This window comes from Cydia amplana, chromosome 1, assembly GCF_948474715.1.
Source record: "Cydia amplana chromosome 1, ilCydAmpl1.1, whole genome shotgun sequence".
NCBI lineage: Eukaryota > Metazoa > Arthropoda > Insecta > Lepidoptera > Tortricidae > Cydia > Cydia amplana.
In genome coordinates, this window is record NC_086069.1 from 6,612,749 (window position 1) to 6,629,422 (window position 16,674).

Consider the following 16,674-nt stretch of genomic DNA (forward strand, 5'->3'; position numbering starts at 1 on the left):
CGTACCGCCATCGCTGGCCCACTACCTTTGATGTGTGCCGAAAAACCGACACCGCGGCCAGCCCATCGCCATTCGCCGCGCCATAAGTCAACCGACACCACTACCCTCTCTACACGTTGGCCCATCATATTGGACCACTAGATTGGGCCAACGTGTAGAGGAACCATTAAAGGTGTGTGCACTGTGCACGACCCTTCAAATGACAAATAAAAGTACGGGAGTAGAAAATAGTTATTTTCGATACAAGTGCGAAAAAGAGGAAATTTGAAACGAGTGGCGATAAATTAAAACACGACCGAAGGGAGTGTTTTAAATCGACACGAGTTGCGAATTACCTATTCGCACGTGTATCGAACAACGTTTTACAGTACATATTGCACTTTTAAAGTTTCGACATACGCACGAAAAGTGCTATTTTACGCACTAGTGCGGAAAAGTAGCCCCATATGTACTGTAAAATACACAATATGATCCAATGGTAATAAAAATAAAACAAATAACTGTTTTCTTTTATTTAATTTAATTTATGAGTGAAATGAAATCTTGTTTGCAGATTGGACAGACAGATTGGACATCTTGGTGTCATTGGAAATTAGTTTTCTATCTCCTGTTCAAATGTAACTAGGTAATAAAGAAATAGTGTCATCCAAATTGCTAAATACAGATTTCTCATTAAAACAATTACGGATTTCCGGTCCCTTTACGAATGTGAAATAATGTAAACCTGAACGAATTTAGTCTGTTTCTTCGTTATTGTATTTGATCATTCTTGAAATGGATGCACCATAAACGAATTCAAAATTTACATCTACATACTTTTAAAATACGTTTTGTGTGATTGTAGTCTCAGTCTAATTGATCAGAACTGGCAGCCGGAGCAGCATTGTTCTCTTTCATGGTGGGCTCTTCATCATTGTTGCCGGGTACCCACAAGCCCGAGTCGACACATCTCTTCATGTGGTAAATGGCCTCCTGTTCTGGCATCTTGGCTATTGTTGCTTGAAGCAATGGAACATCTTGTGTGTCAAAGCATTTTTTCAGTTCCTGAAATAGTGCTTGGTTAGTTTTTCCCTAGACAGGGTAGCTATGGTAGAGACGGGCCGAATATGCAGAATACCTAATACGAATATTCGATTCAGATCAAATAAAAGGAAAGGGACTTGACTCGCAAAACAATTTTCAACTCTCCAAATAATCAAAACAGCCTATGGATTCAACATGTCTCATCATATTGTGTTTTAATGACAGTGGGATACAGAGGCGTATTTACAAATTTGGCGCCCCGGGCCATTTTGATTTGCCGCCCCCCTTCATCAGTGACGATAAAGTATTTTATTTAGGAAAAAACCTGCAACAAGTACCTTTGGGGTGTGAAATAAAAAAAAACTAAACATTTACTCACATAGGCATTTACATTGTTTTCCTATGTACAAATTGGTTGATGAAATCATCAATGACGCTGTCGTAATTTAAAACGTTTGTCAGCTCAGCTTCTATATTAAGAAGAGCTAAGCTATTCAGGCGCTCTTCGCTGATGGGCCCGGCCACATGTCAGCGGTGCGACATCAGCGGCGCCGCAAGCCGCTCTGCGGCGTCGCCCGCCGCACCGCAAAATTTAGCAGTGCCGCCCGGCGGCGCCACGGTGCCGCCGAGCGGCGTGCGTCGCCACGTGCGATGCCGCGCTGCATAGTAAAGAATAAAAATTCGACTAGGTACCAGTTGTTTGATCAGACATGAATCCCTTCACACGTGTTCTGCTCTTGCTGTTGTCGAGGTGATATTTTGCTTAAAAGTTCTTCAAAACACGGCACAGACATTCGAAAATATCTAGTTATAAAATTTATTTTCAGTCATCTTCAACGCCTCGTATTTTCTTTTGAAATGATTTCCATCTTCATTCATTATACGAAGATATGGGTTCACCCAATTTTTTCTTTTCAATTGTTTTTTTATTTCTTCGCCTTCTTAACAGCAGCAAGAGCAGAACACGTGTGATAGCGCTGGCAGTACACCGAGAAATTCAGTAAAATGCTGCAAATGATGTTAAATGTATGAAAATCGGTACGATTGATCTTTAGGACATTTGAAACAATTTGACCCGAAGCACCAACAAATAAAAAAACGAGATAAGGACGTCAACTATTTTTTGTATGGAATTTTAAAAAAATGTTTAGAAAGCTATCGTGTGTGCTATTAATCGAAAGGGCTTTCTGAGCCGATTCTAAAAATATATCATATCATTACACTTCAGTCATTTTTTTTAATTATAATAAAAATAATTTTCAAAACATACCAATAAGTTTGGGCTTCTCCAGATACAATACCATTCAATATTTTTTTGTAAAATATACCTCAAATTATACCTAATATGAGGATATTTAAAAATTAAAAAAAAAACTAAATGTAAATATTTTCAAAATTGCTTTATTAGGATTAGACATGTGGATATTAGGTATAATTTGAAGTATATTTTACAAAACAATTTTAACGGTATTGTATCTGGAGAAGCTCAAACTTGGTATGTCTTGAAAATTAGTTTTATTATAATTAAAAAAAATATATGTACTCAAATGTAATGATGTGATATATTTTTGGAATCGGCTCAGAAAGACCTTTCGTGTAATACCACACACGATAGGTTTTTAAACAATTTTTTTTTATTCTATACAAAACAAGATGACGTCATAAATCCTCTCGTTTTTTTTATTTGTTGGTGCTTCGGGTCAAATTGTTTCAAATGTCCTAAAGATCAATCGTACCGATTTTCATACCTTTAACACCATTTGCAGCGTTTTTTGGCGAACCGCTATCGCTATGAAGGGATCCATGTCTGATCAAACAACTGGTAGTCGAATTTTATATTTTACTATGCAGCGCGGCATCGCACGCGTCGCCGCACGCCGCTCGGCACCGCAAAGTTTTGCGTGCGGCGGGCGACGCCGCGCGGCGGCGGCGGCGTCGCACCGCTGACATGTGGCCGGGCCCTGGAGCGTAGATAATTTTTTTATTCTTTTGAGTGCAGAAAATGATCGTTCTGCACTGTAATTAGTCACTGCGGTGCAAAGAAAAATGCGCAATGCAATTTCTACATATGGGAATGCTTCTTTAAGGCCCTTATTTTTTATGAGTAAGCTTAGTTGCCTCAAGCTCATTTTATTTTCGTAGGCGGTGATCACGCCCTACATGCGCCGTACTAATACTTCTTGAACGAAAATGTTGCTTAATTTAGGTACTTGTTGGTAGATATTTTAAGCAATTGGTGGGGTTTGATGCGTTCGTTTGTTTATTAATTTAAATGTCAATTAAAATATAATAAAAAATATAGCTAAGTTTGATTATAAAAGGCGCCCAGAAAAAGCCGCGAGGAGGCGGTTTCGCCGCCCCCCGCGGTCTGCCGCCCCGGGCCATGGCCCCCTTGGCCCTAGGGTAAATACGCCCCTGGTGGGATAACATAACCTGATGGAAGAGAGTACTTTTTTTTTTATCTTTATTGAAGAGCTTTATCGCTTAGCGATTATGTCGCTCCATATAATCAACATACAATCACCCTCATTTACGATTACTAGGAAGAGAGTACTTGAAAAGTTCTGGAGCAGATTATACAATGTTGCAACAAGACAAAAATAAAAAAACTGTTTCCTTCAATCCTGTCAGTTTCAATTTTAAATCAACCTTTTTAACAACCAACGCCACATACACAGATTAAGGAAAAATATAGAAATGTGTAATGCTCACATCAGGAAGTTCTGCATACACCTCGACAGGGTCCAGCCCTCCAGGTCCAAGTCTCTCTTTCCTTTCCTCCTCTTCTTGCTCCTTGATGGCTTGCTCAATCTTCTCTGCAGCTCGCTTCTGGATTCTAGCTTTGAACTGATTCAGCTCATCATCAAATGAGTCTTTGTATGTTTTCTCGGCCACCTGTATCCTGTATACAAACAATGCAAATTTATTAATAAATTAGATTCCAATAGTTGCTTAGCAGTGCACCTCTGCCACTAAAATGTTAGCTATTCTCCTACAGTTTGGATCTCTTATTGCAATTGGCAGAATGAAAATGAAGAGAATATACATACAACTTAAAAGGAAAAGTAGTTTCTCAAACGAGGCTTTGTCACCATATTAATCCTAACACAATCCAGAGTTATAGTAACATGACTCACCTTGAGAAGAATGATCCAATGCATGCTCTAGGGTCCACATCCAGTTGTTTGGAGAGTTCCAAAATGTACTGCATGCAAATTGTTTGATGGGCTACATGGGCCATGAGGTCATGTTTCTGTAATGATAAATGAAGTCTCAGTTAAAGTGCGCATATTAATTGTTTCATCATAACACACTATGATTAGAAAGCAGCCATAAGAGGAAATTTGTAAATATGTCACTTTGCAACAAGATTTAGGTTTACAGAATTTAACATTTTCTGCCCAAATTTTTTTATGCAACATGCAAAAAAAAGCATTGGTAGCCTAGTGGTAAGAGCGTGCAACTTGCAATCCGGATTGGAATCGCGGGTTCGAAGCCCGGCTTGTACCAATGAGTTTTTCGGAAGTTATGTACAAAATATCATTTGATATTTACCAGTCGCTTTTCGGTGAAGGAAAACATCATGAGGATTTGAGGAAACCGGACTAATCCCAATACGGGCCTAGTTTACCCTCTGGGTTGGAAGGTCAGATGGCAGTCGCTTTCGTAAAAACTAGTGCCCACGCCAATTACTGGGATTAGTTGCCAAGTGGACCCCAGGCTCCCATGAGCCGTGGCAAAAATGCCGGGATGACGCGAGGATGATTTTTTTATGCAACATAGGAGGCAAACAAGCAGACAAACAGCTCCATGGTAGCAATTATCGTTACCCATAAACACCTGAACACCAGAAGGGCACATGCACTTTTATCCACCCTCAGGACTTTCAATTCATTTATTTGGTTAATTACATTCTGACAGTAAAGTTGATAGAACTAAGTTAGTGACAAACCTCTCTTATTGCCACAATAGCTATTTTCAGCTAGTGTTAGAGCAGGGCTTGATAATGGGATTTAAAAAATTAGCAAACAGCAAATTTTGAATGTAGGTACAAACCTCTTCCATTTCTAAGTTGATACACCAGATCACAAGGTAGTTAGCCGTTTCTTCACATGCTAGCTGCGGGTGTTGCTGAAGAAATGCCCTTGAATCATCATATTTTCCCAACATGCCAAATTGTTTTAAAAGTTTCTCATTCTCTTTGATAAAGTTCCTCATCTTTTCTTCTTTTTCTTCCTCAGTCAAATTCTCGTCCTTCGGACGCAAGGGTTTTGTGTTAATAACGGTTTTTGTAAAACCGGGCTCACTGATTGTATCCACATTCCATGGTGTCTGTTTCTCTTTCTTTTTAAGCTCTTCTTCCTTGTTTTTAAGCTCTCTGTCTTCTTTTTCCAACTCGGTCAATGTTTTTTTTAATGATTCTAGATCAGGCCCATCAGAACCGATTTCAGCGAGTTTGCTTTTGGCTTCCGCTAATTTTCTCTTTGTTTCATTCTTCTTGCGTTCGAACTCCTCCTTTTCCCTTTTTCTCTCTTCCATGCGCTCGAGACGTGCTTGGTGTCTCCACCGAAACAGTGATGGTGTGTCGATGTTTGGATGCGTCTCATCTTCGTCATCAGATATCTGCAAAACGCATTTTTATTGTGACTACACTATTTAAATCAGTTAATTATTGGTAAACTATGGGTTTAATAACGCTAGTAGGTGGAAGATGGGAATTACTTAATAATCTGTTAGATTTATTTATATGACCGGCTTATTTTATTATACCAACCTCAATATCTTTCCATTTGCTGTAGTCCACCATTTTCACAAAATATTTTATGTTTATAGAACCACTGTATTTTTTGAAGATACACACCACTTAGATTTTCACTAGGCGTTCACTTAATCACTTATGATTTTATTTAAAAAATCCACAGTCCACAGTCGCTGTGTTTTTTTCTCGAATGTAAATTTCTAGACGATTCCGAAATTCTGATATTTCTGAATTTTCTGATCCTGCCTGACGATTTGAGCAGTGTTGCCAACTCGAAATTTGAAAAATTGCCATACTTATGTCTAGCTTATGCCAGAAATGTGCTAAAAAAATGCTAAGCAATATGTAGGTAACTAAAAATGAGGGTCTTCCACATAAATCAAACAATACTGTTTCTGAAAATTTTATAGAGTCAGACCAAGCTAACTTTGCACCGACTTGGTTAGCTAATGCCAAATTTCTTTGAAACGTGACTCGTGTGGCTCTCCACACTTTGTAGCAGTTGATTAGAGGTGCGCGCCGCGCCGCCGCCGCCGGCTTGTCCACTCGGCGCGGACTCGGCGTGACCCGGTTAGTGATAAGGAAGAGGTAGAATCAGGTCCAGCATCAGAACCAAGCGATCTAAGCTCTTACAATGACGAGTTCGGTAGAGTAGAACATGTGCCTACCATTAAAACATCTTATCCAACACGCTGGCATCTTCTTCTTCAGTCGGTCCCTCAATACTGAGAATCGTGACATCATGTCCTTCTGTTGAAGACCAGGTGCCTCCATAGGGTTCTGTTCCCCGCCAAGCGCATGCCCGCATGGCCTCGTGCAATTTTAATTGCATAGGTACCGTGATTTAAGAACACCATCTAGTAGGAGGAGGGGCCTGAGGTCTCGCGCCTTCAACTTTGACCGTCATTATTACTCTTTCCAGGCGCTCCGGAGAGCGACGTGAGAGGTGTCCGAAGTATGAAAGCATTTGGTCCTGGCATATCGTCGACAACCGGCGTTTAATGCGTAGCTCCTCCAGTATGGACCGATTGGTACGCATTGCCGTCCACGGTATTCTTAGAATCGGGCGCCAACACCACATCTCAAACGCGTTAATACGCTTGGTCAGAATGGCTCGGTTAGTCCATGTCTCGGATCCATACATACATATTGGGAAAACCAGAGAACGCACAAGTCTAACCTTCGTCCGTCTTTATATGCTACGATCCTTCCAAATCTTATCAAGCCGAGCCATAGCTACCTTCGCTATTTGAATCCTCCGGATTTCTCCGTCACAGCTACCATCACTAGATATAAGTGAGCCGAGGTAGATGAAGGCGCTAACACAATCGAGATCCTTTAGTTCTAAGCATCGTGGAGGAGGTTTTTTGCGATACACAAACATCAGCTTGGTCTTTGCATGGTTGACGTGAAGTGCTAATTTGATGCTTTCGGTTTCTATTCGTCTGAACAGTTGACTCATCTCCTCCTCATCGGAAGCCAAGAGCATAGCGCAGGTTGCATATCGTCTTCCCGCCAATCGATATGCCGCCGTCCCAGTTCTTGGTGGCCTTGCGTACAATGTATTCGCCGTAGATATTGAAGAGCTTAGGCGACAATATACAGCCCTGCCTCACTCCTCTTTCCGGCTTGAACTGACCTGACAGCGTATTCTCGATGCGGACTCAGGCAGTACTTTCGGCGTACAGATTTTCTATGAGATATGCCAGATGGACACCCATCTCAGAGAGCACGTTCAGCATGTTTCCCCATCTGACACAGTCAAATGCTTTGGCATAGTCTATGAAGCATAAAACTAGCGGTTTGTTCCATTCACGGCTGATCGTGCGATGATCTGGCGCACGTTAAAGATCTGCTCCCGTGTCCCCCGCCCAGGTACGAAACCAGCGTGCTCAGTAGGTATTTGCCGGTCCAAGAACCACGCTGGCATAGCGTGCTTGTTATGCTGGAAAGCCTTGCTCACTTTTGCAATAGAAATCCGGTCAATAATTGCAGTTTTTAGTAGGTAATACCTAAATGAAAAAAAAAAAATAGCCACACGCCGGCGCCGCCGCGCCGCGGCTTCCTAAAATGCCGGCGCGCCGCCGCCGGCAAATTTTAGGTCTTTTTTTTTTTTCGATTTGGCGCGCGCACAGCTCTTGTGAGCAAGGACCCCGCTAAGGATACGGGCGAGCCTTGCTCATATGCATATCTGTCGCCAGTTTTTCCTTAGTCGCCTTATACGACACCCACGGGACGAGATGGGGTGGTGCTATTCTTTTCTGATGCCGGCACCACACGGCACGGCGCGCACGTCTACAGTTGATGCAGAGAAGGCATAGCCCGATTCTCTCGATTAATTGTGACAAGAATGGCATATATTTATTGGAAAATTTAAAACAAGCCTGTGTGCTGTCAAATTTAATGTGATGTGGCTAATGTAAAATAGGCACAACAAAAAATATAGTTACACTCTGGCTGGCACACCCACTTTGTAAGTGAAAAAGGCGCGAGATTCAATTTTCTTATGGGAATTCAACCTTTCGCCTCAACATTTCTTTAAATATCAGTACTCTCGTCTATTACTGCGGTAGGATGTTATGTACGGCTCTTCTCAGGTGAATTTTTCGCTTCGAGCCTTAATCTTTCAAACAAAGGCCATTGTCTCTATTATCGCAAAGCCGCTAGCTACCGAGTTAGCACGTGCCAGTACAACATTCATATTGACAAACAACCGGTATCGTTTTAATATTAAGGTTCAAATTTAATGTCACTGATATTCTAGATATTACGTTTTGGTAGTGTAGGACGATAGACCGCCCCGAAGCGTTACGGCACTCATATTATTTTGATACTCAGTGTGGTGTTAAAAATGAAACAAGGTTATTTATGATAAAGCGTTGTATATTTGTTATATAACAAAATCTAAGGTAACAATGTAAAGGACCCCGCAGCAAACATAGGGAAAAAGTGGTTTCAGTTAAATCTCACGAAATTTTTGTATGATGTTAATTTGGCTCTCCTGATTATTTTTTTGTATGGGCACAACTCTCTCAGAAGTACACTTTCAGAAATAATCAATGTAATTGTTTTATACAAAATATGTGTTTGTTAACCATTTTTACGTAATTCCTCCTCTTTGTCTTGATTTGCATGTCGTTCGTAACATAGATAACTGATAACATGCGATGTCAACGTGACAGAAATATTATAAAGATAATATTTTATCTTTGATAACTACGTTATGTTATTAGGTATAAGCACATAAATTTGATTTCAATAAATATCAATATCAATATCAATGACTTAAAATAAGCAAAATACTTATAGCAGATGATGGCAGCAAGAAATCCTTGCTTTGTTACACGGGTTTAAACAAGCGTACATGACTGACAGTTGGTGGCTGCACCTTATAACGTCAGTAACGGTCAGTGCGTGTCATAACAATATATCGATTTTAGAAAACATGTCGCGTAAATAGACAATTACATACTTGATTATTTCTGAAAGTATACTTCTGAGAGAGTTGTGCCCATACAAAAAAATAATCAAGAGAGCCAAATTAACATCATACTAAAATTTCGTGAGATTTAACAGAAACCACTTTTTCCCTATGGTTGCTGCGGGGTCCTTTAAGATTAAAAAGTTTAACATAGGTATAATCAACATTTTTCCGTGTAGGTATATAAACAGATATACGTACTACTAGATAAAATCGTGTCATAAAAATCAGATATAATCAATTTCTTTCTTATAATTATAAACCTTCAACAATCAAAAATAATATATTACAAGTGAAAATAATTTTTGTTGCAAATAAAGTTGGGACAGCAAGAAAGGACAGCTAAATTAAATAAAAACACTAAATAAAATTAAATAAATCATTCTCTTACAATTACAAAAAAAATACTTTTAACAATTATAAATAAGAAATTGATTAAGTATATCTGATTATACCTATGTTAATCTTTTTAATCTTAAATTTACATTGTTACCTTAGATTTTGTTATATAACAAATATACAACGCTTTATCATAAATAACCATGTTTCATTTTTAACACCACACTAAGTATCAAAATAATATGAGTACCGTATCGCTTCGGGGCGGTCTATCGTCCTACACTACCAAAACGTAATATCTAGAATATCAGTGACATTAAATTTGAACCTTAATACTATGACGATACCGGTTGTTTTTCAATATGAATGTTGTACTGGCACGTGCTAACTCGGTAGCTAGCGGATTTGCGATAATAGAGACAATGGCCTTTGTTTGAAAGATTTAAGGCTCGAAGCGAAAAATTCACCTGAGAAGAGCCGTACTATACCGGTTGTGCCATGGATTACACTGCCAAGTAGGTTTCAAACTTGGCTTAGGGACACAATTCACTAATTATGCTAAAAAGTATGCCAGATGCTAAATGGAAAATTTTGATGCCAAAGACTGTGAAAATATGCCAGATCTGGAATCAATATGCCAAGTTGGCAGCACTGGATTTTTTTTTACACTGGATTTGAGTCAGAGACAAAGAGAATATAATCAATCACTGGTCAGAGAGTTGGAGTGATATGACAGCACGCATTACCATATCAAAAAAATAAATTCAGTTCAACGTTCATTTGGTCCAAAACATACAATCGTGACAAAATAAAGTAAGTAGCTTTTAATAACAAATAATAATACAAAATGACCAATGATAATATATTAAATTATTTATATGAGTTTCAAATATTATTTCTATTGTAGCTTTGAGTTCCTTTATTCCTTGTTACCCATCAAGGATTTGTATAAGGTCCGCATGTTGTTTAGATTATTCTTATTAAATAAATTCGCAAAACATGATACAAATTTATTCATTGCAGTACCTGAGTTAAAAGTTATTTTCTCCATAAACAGGTAGGTACCTAAAATGTGTTCATGGGTTAACAATTAACATAGTGGGTTAACGATAGCGCCGCCATCTGAGTTTTGTTTTGCGCGTTGCCATGTTCCTTTATATTTAAACACTCGTCAGTAGGGCTTGCAATTCGAATATTCGAATATTCGAATTTGTCGAATATTCGACCTGTTTTGATATTCGAATATTCGGCCGCTCAGGTTTCGAATATTCGAATATTTTTTATTACTATAAAAAAATCTATGTCATCCGCTGTAGTTACAGTTTCTGTGTATTTTACGGGTATTTACAGTGAATGAGGAACGGTAGGTACCCAAACACGAAGGAAATAATATTTTTACTGTATTCCTCTCGATAGACTTCGTGAATACAGTGAAACCTAACTCAATTTAAAAGAAAACGAAATCAAAAAGTATGTTATTTGTACGGTCCGTATGTTTTAAGTTAAAGGGTCATTCTGTTTATTCAGTACAAGCGTACGTTAAGCGAATTTTTGAAGTCTAAACCTTGCCACTTATCGCAATTCTCAAATTTAATCATACCAAACCTGCCCAACTTGGTAATCTAACCATGCACCTTTAGCTGACGAATAATCCACCCAGTACTCAACTAACTTTTTCCCTTAAATATTCCAATATTATATAATTAGCCGACCATTAGGAATAATAACTTTCCAAAACAAATAAAGTCAATAAAGATTCAAAATACCATGACATTAAAGGCCTTTTTACAGGCCTCTGAGTGATTACAAGTTAATTTAAATCGGAAAATAATTACCTACAAAAAAAATATCTTACATACTTACATACTAGGTGTTTGGATGGTTAAAGTTATATTATTTCACGCAACGACGACGCATTTATAACAAGTTTTATCTAGAAATATTAAATACGTCTAATTTTGGCGTTTTACTTGTTTTTATAAATGTGGGCATCTTGTAAATACTATTTATATGATATATGATTATATGATAAAATCTAGTCAAATAAGTGGATTCTGCCAAATATCCTTAGATTTAGCAATATGTGAAAAAAGCTTTTGAATAAAACGATAATGAACCGATTTCTCGTTCCTTTTCTTATTTTTTATAATATTCGAATAATTATTCGAATATTCGAATACGTCGTCAGAAAAAGTCGAATATTCGAATATCTGAAAGTTTCGAATATTTGCAAGCCCTACTCGTCAGATTATAATCTCGCTAGTTAAATTATAAACTGACGGTAGGGAGATTATAAACTAACCTAACCTAACCTACGTTAGATTATAAACTAACGGGTTCACTATCTTACGGTGCAGTCATATAAGTATACCTATGCCTATTATATTATAGGTAGTCTGCTTATAGTCTGGCAATGAAATTTTGTCAGCAGAAAAATCTGCAATTTGAAAAAGGTCGTTATGTAGGTTAGGTTAGGTTTGGGAATCCAAACTTCGGATTTCAGTTCAGGCCTCCTTTCTACTAAAATCTGATTTATATTTTTCCACGGATTTAGAGTTAATAAACTGGATCGAGTACATTGACCAAAAAGTGTGTCCACATGAGAAGTCAAACTAGAGCCCTGCATCTCGTTCTAATTAGGGTGACCATAAGACATCTGTATGTGGGATATTAGGATAACATGAAATATATCAGTAGGGTGTGTCATTTTCTAAATAAAGTGAAATTTTAAGTAGTCGGGTTTTTTCTTTCATTTGTAGTCGGCCTCTTTCGCACTCACTCATGGTATGTTCATAAAGGTAGGCTTCCCTTTTGTCCACTTCAGCTTTTTAGGGTTCCGTAGCCAAATGGCAAAAAATGGAACCCTTATAGATTCGTCATGTCTGTCTGTCTGTCTGTCGGTCCGTCTGTCCGTCTGTCTGTCCGTCCGTATGTCACAGCCACTTTTCTCCGAAACTATAAGAACTATACTGTTGAAACTTGGTAAGTAGATGTATTCTGTGAACCGCATTAAGATTTTCACACAAAAATAGAAAAAAAAAACAATAAATTTTTGGGGTTCCCCATACTTCGAACTGAAACTCAAAAATTTTTTTTTTCATCAAACCCATACGTGTGGGGTATTTATGGATAGGTCTTCAAAAATGATATTGAGGTTCCTAATATCATTTTTTTCTAAACTGAATAGTTTGCGCGAGAGACACTTCCAAAGTGGTAAAATGTGTGTCCCCCGCCCTGTAACTTCTAAAATAAGAGAATGATAAAACTAAAAAAAATATATGATGTACATTACCATGTAAACTTCCACCGAAAATTGGTTTGAACGAGATCTAGTAAGTAGTTTTTTTTTATACGTCATAAATCGCCTAAATACGGAACCCTTCATGGGCGAGTCCGACTCGCACTTGGCCGCTTTTTTTAAGTGTAAGCGTCATTGAAGATCTGTTTAGCAAATATAGTCCGTCAACCAAATCTTGTCAGTAGCAATGTAAAGCAAACTAAAGTAGGGCAACACTCAAAGAGCAGTATTGCGCTAAGAATAGCAGCAATGTACATCGAACCAAAAGATTTTTTTTTTCCGCTGAGCGCGCCCTGCGTACGTTAATTCAAATTGTCACTCGCGGTTTATTGAAAAAATTTGAAACATGGACGGACAATTTAAAAGCGATGTTAAAACAATGTTAATCAAAATGATGAACAAATTTGAAGATATCAAAAACAACTGCCTGTCGTAGTGCTTATATTCTCTTTGTTCCCTATCTATGTCTTCTATGTTTACTAAAATAAAATCATATCAAAATGCAGATAATTAGATAGTGCATATATTTGTTATTTACAATATAATATGCCACTTGTTAATGTAAATTAGTGTACTCTTCTGGATGAATATGACATACCTGTGTAATTTTTTTGATTGGTATATATTGTACAATAGGATTACATATTAAAAATAAAACAACTGATATTTGGGTGTTTATTTAATTTAAAGGTAAATAAGATAAGGGTCACTTTAGCTTACACTATAATTCAGGTCATTAATTGAAAAAATATAATGAAGTTACCAATGTTACCGGGTCACTTCAACCAAGCATAATACTCTGTAGTATTATTGCATCTTTGTAAATAGTCACAACTGATTGCTGAAAATATTAGACATGTGGGCCTATGGACGGTTTCCAGGACACAATTTATGGTCTTGTTGGATAGATTTAGGCATACGTTTTAATTTTATTTATGCCTTTTGACCCTAAAACAAAAAAACTGAACATAATCTTAAAAGTTCGAAAGAGTTCTTCCAGTATGTACTTGTCATAACCTCAATTTTTAGTAATGTTTACCATCAATGAGCATGATTGTACATTGTAGGCCCCTTAGCTTTGCTTATTCTTATTTAATGTATTGGTATTTGATGGTGACAGCAGAAATATCTCTTGAAACAGAAACGATTCAGAATGAAAACCAAATGAAAACAAATAAGGTGACGGCTGTCGTTCACGATCCACATTCCACAGATAAAACACAGATGACACGCATTTTGGAATTATTCGAACACAGTGTTGCTAACCCGCGATTTTTCAAATTTGCCGCCTTTTACTACTGACAAGATTTGGTTGACGGACTTTATGACGTTTTTTTAAAGTTGGTGCCTTTTTTCTATTGACGGAAATGTGTCCTACCTATAAAGAATCGATTGCATATATATATAAACAGTTTGACACACCTTTTCCGTAACAAAATATTATGTATAAATGAGAGTCTGTAATGTTAAGGAGTTAAGCACTTTGGTTTTTAATTTTGGCAATTGAAGGGATGTTTACAAAAACAACATAACTGACTACACTGGTTGACACCTGAAACGATTAACAATGTTCTTAAAAAATGTCAACCGCTCTAAGCAGTTATGTTGTTTTTGTAAACATCCCTTCAATTATTCTATAACAAATCTTAAATTAAACATGCCGAAATAAAGACATACCTATTAAGTTAAACTTACTTTTACATTACCTACGTTAATAATAAGAATTCTGTGAGACCGATTCACAACGTGCCGACATCATAGTCACCCTAATGAGTTTGACAATGTTGTCTTGTATTTTTATAGTAAAATGTAATAATTGTGGCTTTCTTGTGAAACAATATTCCACAATTAGCAATTCACTCCAACAACCTTTAACACAACATTTCTTCACAATTTTTAAGAAATTTCGCATTCACGTGTTTTGAAGAAATGTCATCAAGTTGGGGATACCAATTAATATTTAAAGTTACTACAAATCCTACCATACTAAAATTTAGGTTTTTTTTGCTGTGTATGCGCTTGGGGTAATCAGTTAATAATATTGGCATCATAATTATTTACAGATTACTTAAAAGATATCAGAACTGTAATCTGAATATAGCACTAAAATTGTATAAGAAGGTAATCAAATTCAGTAGTTTATTGATATAATTTCTACCACAATGGTATCTTTTTAACATTGGCAACATGTGCGAGTGAGACACAGGGCTCGGGTTTTTCTATCTCAAGTGGACCGTTTTCTCTAGTCTGGTACGAACAACTTTCTGTCTCGGTGATAAGGTTCAAATTAGTACGGCAAAAAAAGTGACAACTCGCTCCAGTTTAAAAAATATAACTTCATGTATTTTTCTAGCAATTTTCAAGCTGTCATTTCAATTCAAAGTGATCTATTTGCCAGGTAAGGCTTATCGCATTTTTATTTTCTTACACGAATCGCTAGCCAGAGTCTACGAAGAAGCTTTCATCGTCCGGAACACCACGCTGCGCTCTAAAACTCGCATTGCTGACGTTGTTGGCAAAAAAACCGCCAGGTTCAAATGGGCTAGCCACGTCTATCGCATGCATCCGGATAGGTGGGCTAACATAGGCAACATAGCCATCAAGTGGATGCCGACGAAGAAGCATGGGCGTCGTCGCGTTGCTACAAGTACCTACCTACAAGTAAGTAAGTAGGTACATGCGACCCACACCAATTTTGGTGTCTAGCCATGGTAGGTACGCGCACCCCTACGGAACGGACGCCTGCTCGCGCTTGCCCCACCTAGCTGTTATATCTGTCGTAATAGACGCGTTTTGTTAGAGTGTAGGTATATCTTCAGTACCCAGCACTATTATTTATTCTGTGGCATGGGCGGGGTCGGGGTAGACGTAGGCAGGCGAGACAACTTTGACGCCTTCCTTAACCTTTTCCACGCCGTGTCAAACACAAAAGCTGTCTCTCAGACGCATAGAATTAATATGACTAGAACAACTGTCAATCTTCAAAAGTGCGACCAAAAATGAAATGCAAGTGTGTGCGTAAATTGTCTATGTGAGATCAAAAATAGTGATGTCATGTTACAACATAATTAATAATCTGTCGATGTTTGATTGCTTCATCGGCTACTTTTTCAAATGTGTTATTTTAAACGTTAAAATTCTACGACATTATGACGTATAAATAACACTTGCACTGCGTGTGCTATCAAAATCGTTGCAGACTTATCTTAATGTAACTCTTACTGTGTTGGAAAGTGAAGTTTAAATTTATCGCTAAACATGAGCACCTTCAAAAAGGTATAACAATCGTTATTATTTGAAGTCGGTTATAAAATCTAATATCTTAATTATGTCTTGTGAAGAAATAATTACATAGCTATTAATATACCGACAAGTTATCGATGTCTGTCATATGAACATTTTGTCAAGCCCTAGCGTAAAGTAACAGGTTGTGTTTTTACACAAAATATTTTAAATTATAGACTAATATGATAAAATATTAGCACACAAAGGAAGAAAAACTTATAATGAAGATTATAAACCGGCTTCTTACATTTTTTACGCTGTTAATTTGACAAAAGTGACTAACTAGTGACTGTTTGTTAACTAGTGACTGTTTGTTTACTAGTGACTGTTTGTTTACCTAAATAAATTAAAAAAAAAAAAAAAAAAAAAATCGCTATGAAAATTTCGCTCGGAATATCATAAATCCTCTGAAATGAGTATTTGCTTGGATTATTTGGCACTGTAACACTGAAATCCGACACACTACAATACACCATCTTCGCTGAATTA

General features: G+C 37.5%; 2 protein-coding genes across 2 annotated transcripts in view; one reads left to right on the top strand and one right to left on the bottom strand.

The window, feature by feature from the left end:
- The window catches only part of LOC134653179 (endochitinase-like), an 87,049-nt gene that overhangs the window by 32,060 nt on the left and 38,315 nt on the right, over nt 1-16,674 (top strand). The gene's annotated exons all lie outside the window — the stretch shown is intronic.
- Nucleotides 678-5,838, bottom strand: LOC134662545 (hsp90 co-chaperone Cdc37). Its single transcript, XM_063518808.1, has 5 exons — nt 5,798-5,838; nt 5,080-5,646; nt 4,161-4,276; nt 3,736-3,925; nt 678-1,044 (listed from the first exon to the last, which is right to left on the bottom strand). Exons 1-5 carry the CDS (start codon nt 5,828-5,830, stop codon nt 847-849), a joined length of 1,104 nt encoding a protein of 367 aa, XP_063374878.1. The 5' UTR covers nt 5,831-5,838; the 3' UTR covers nt 678-846.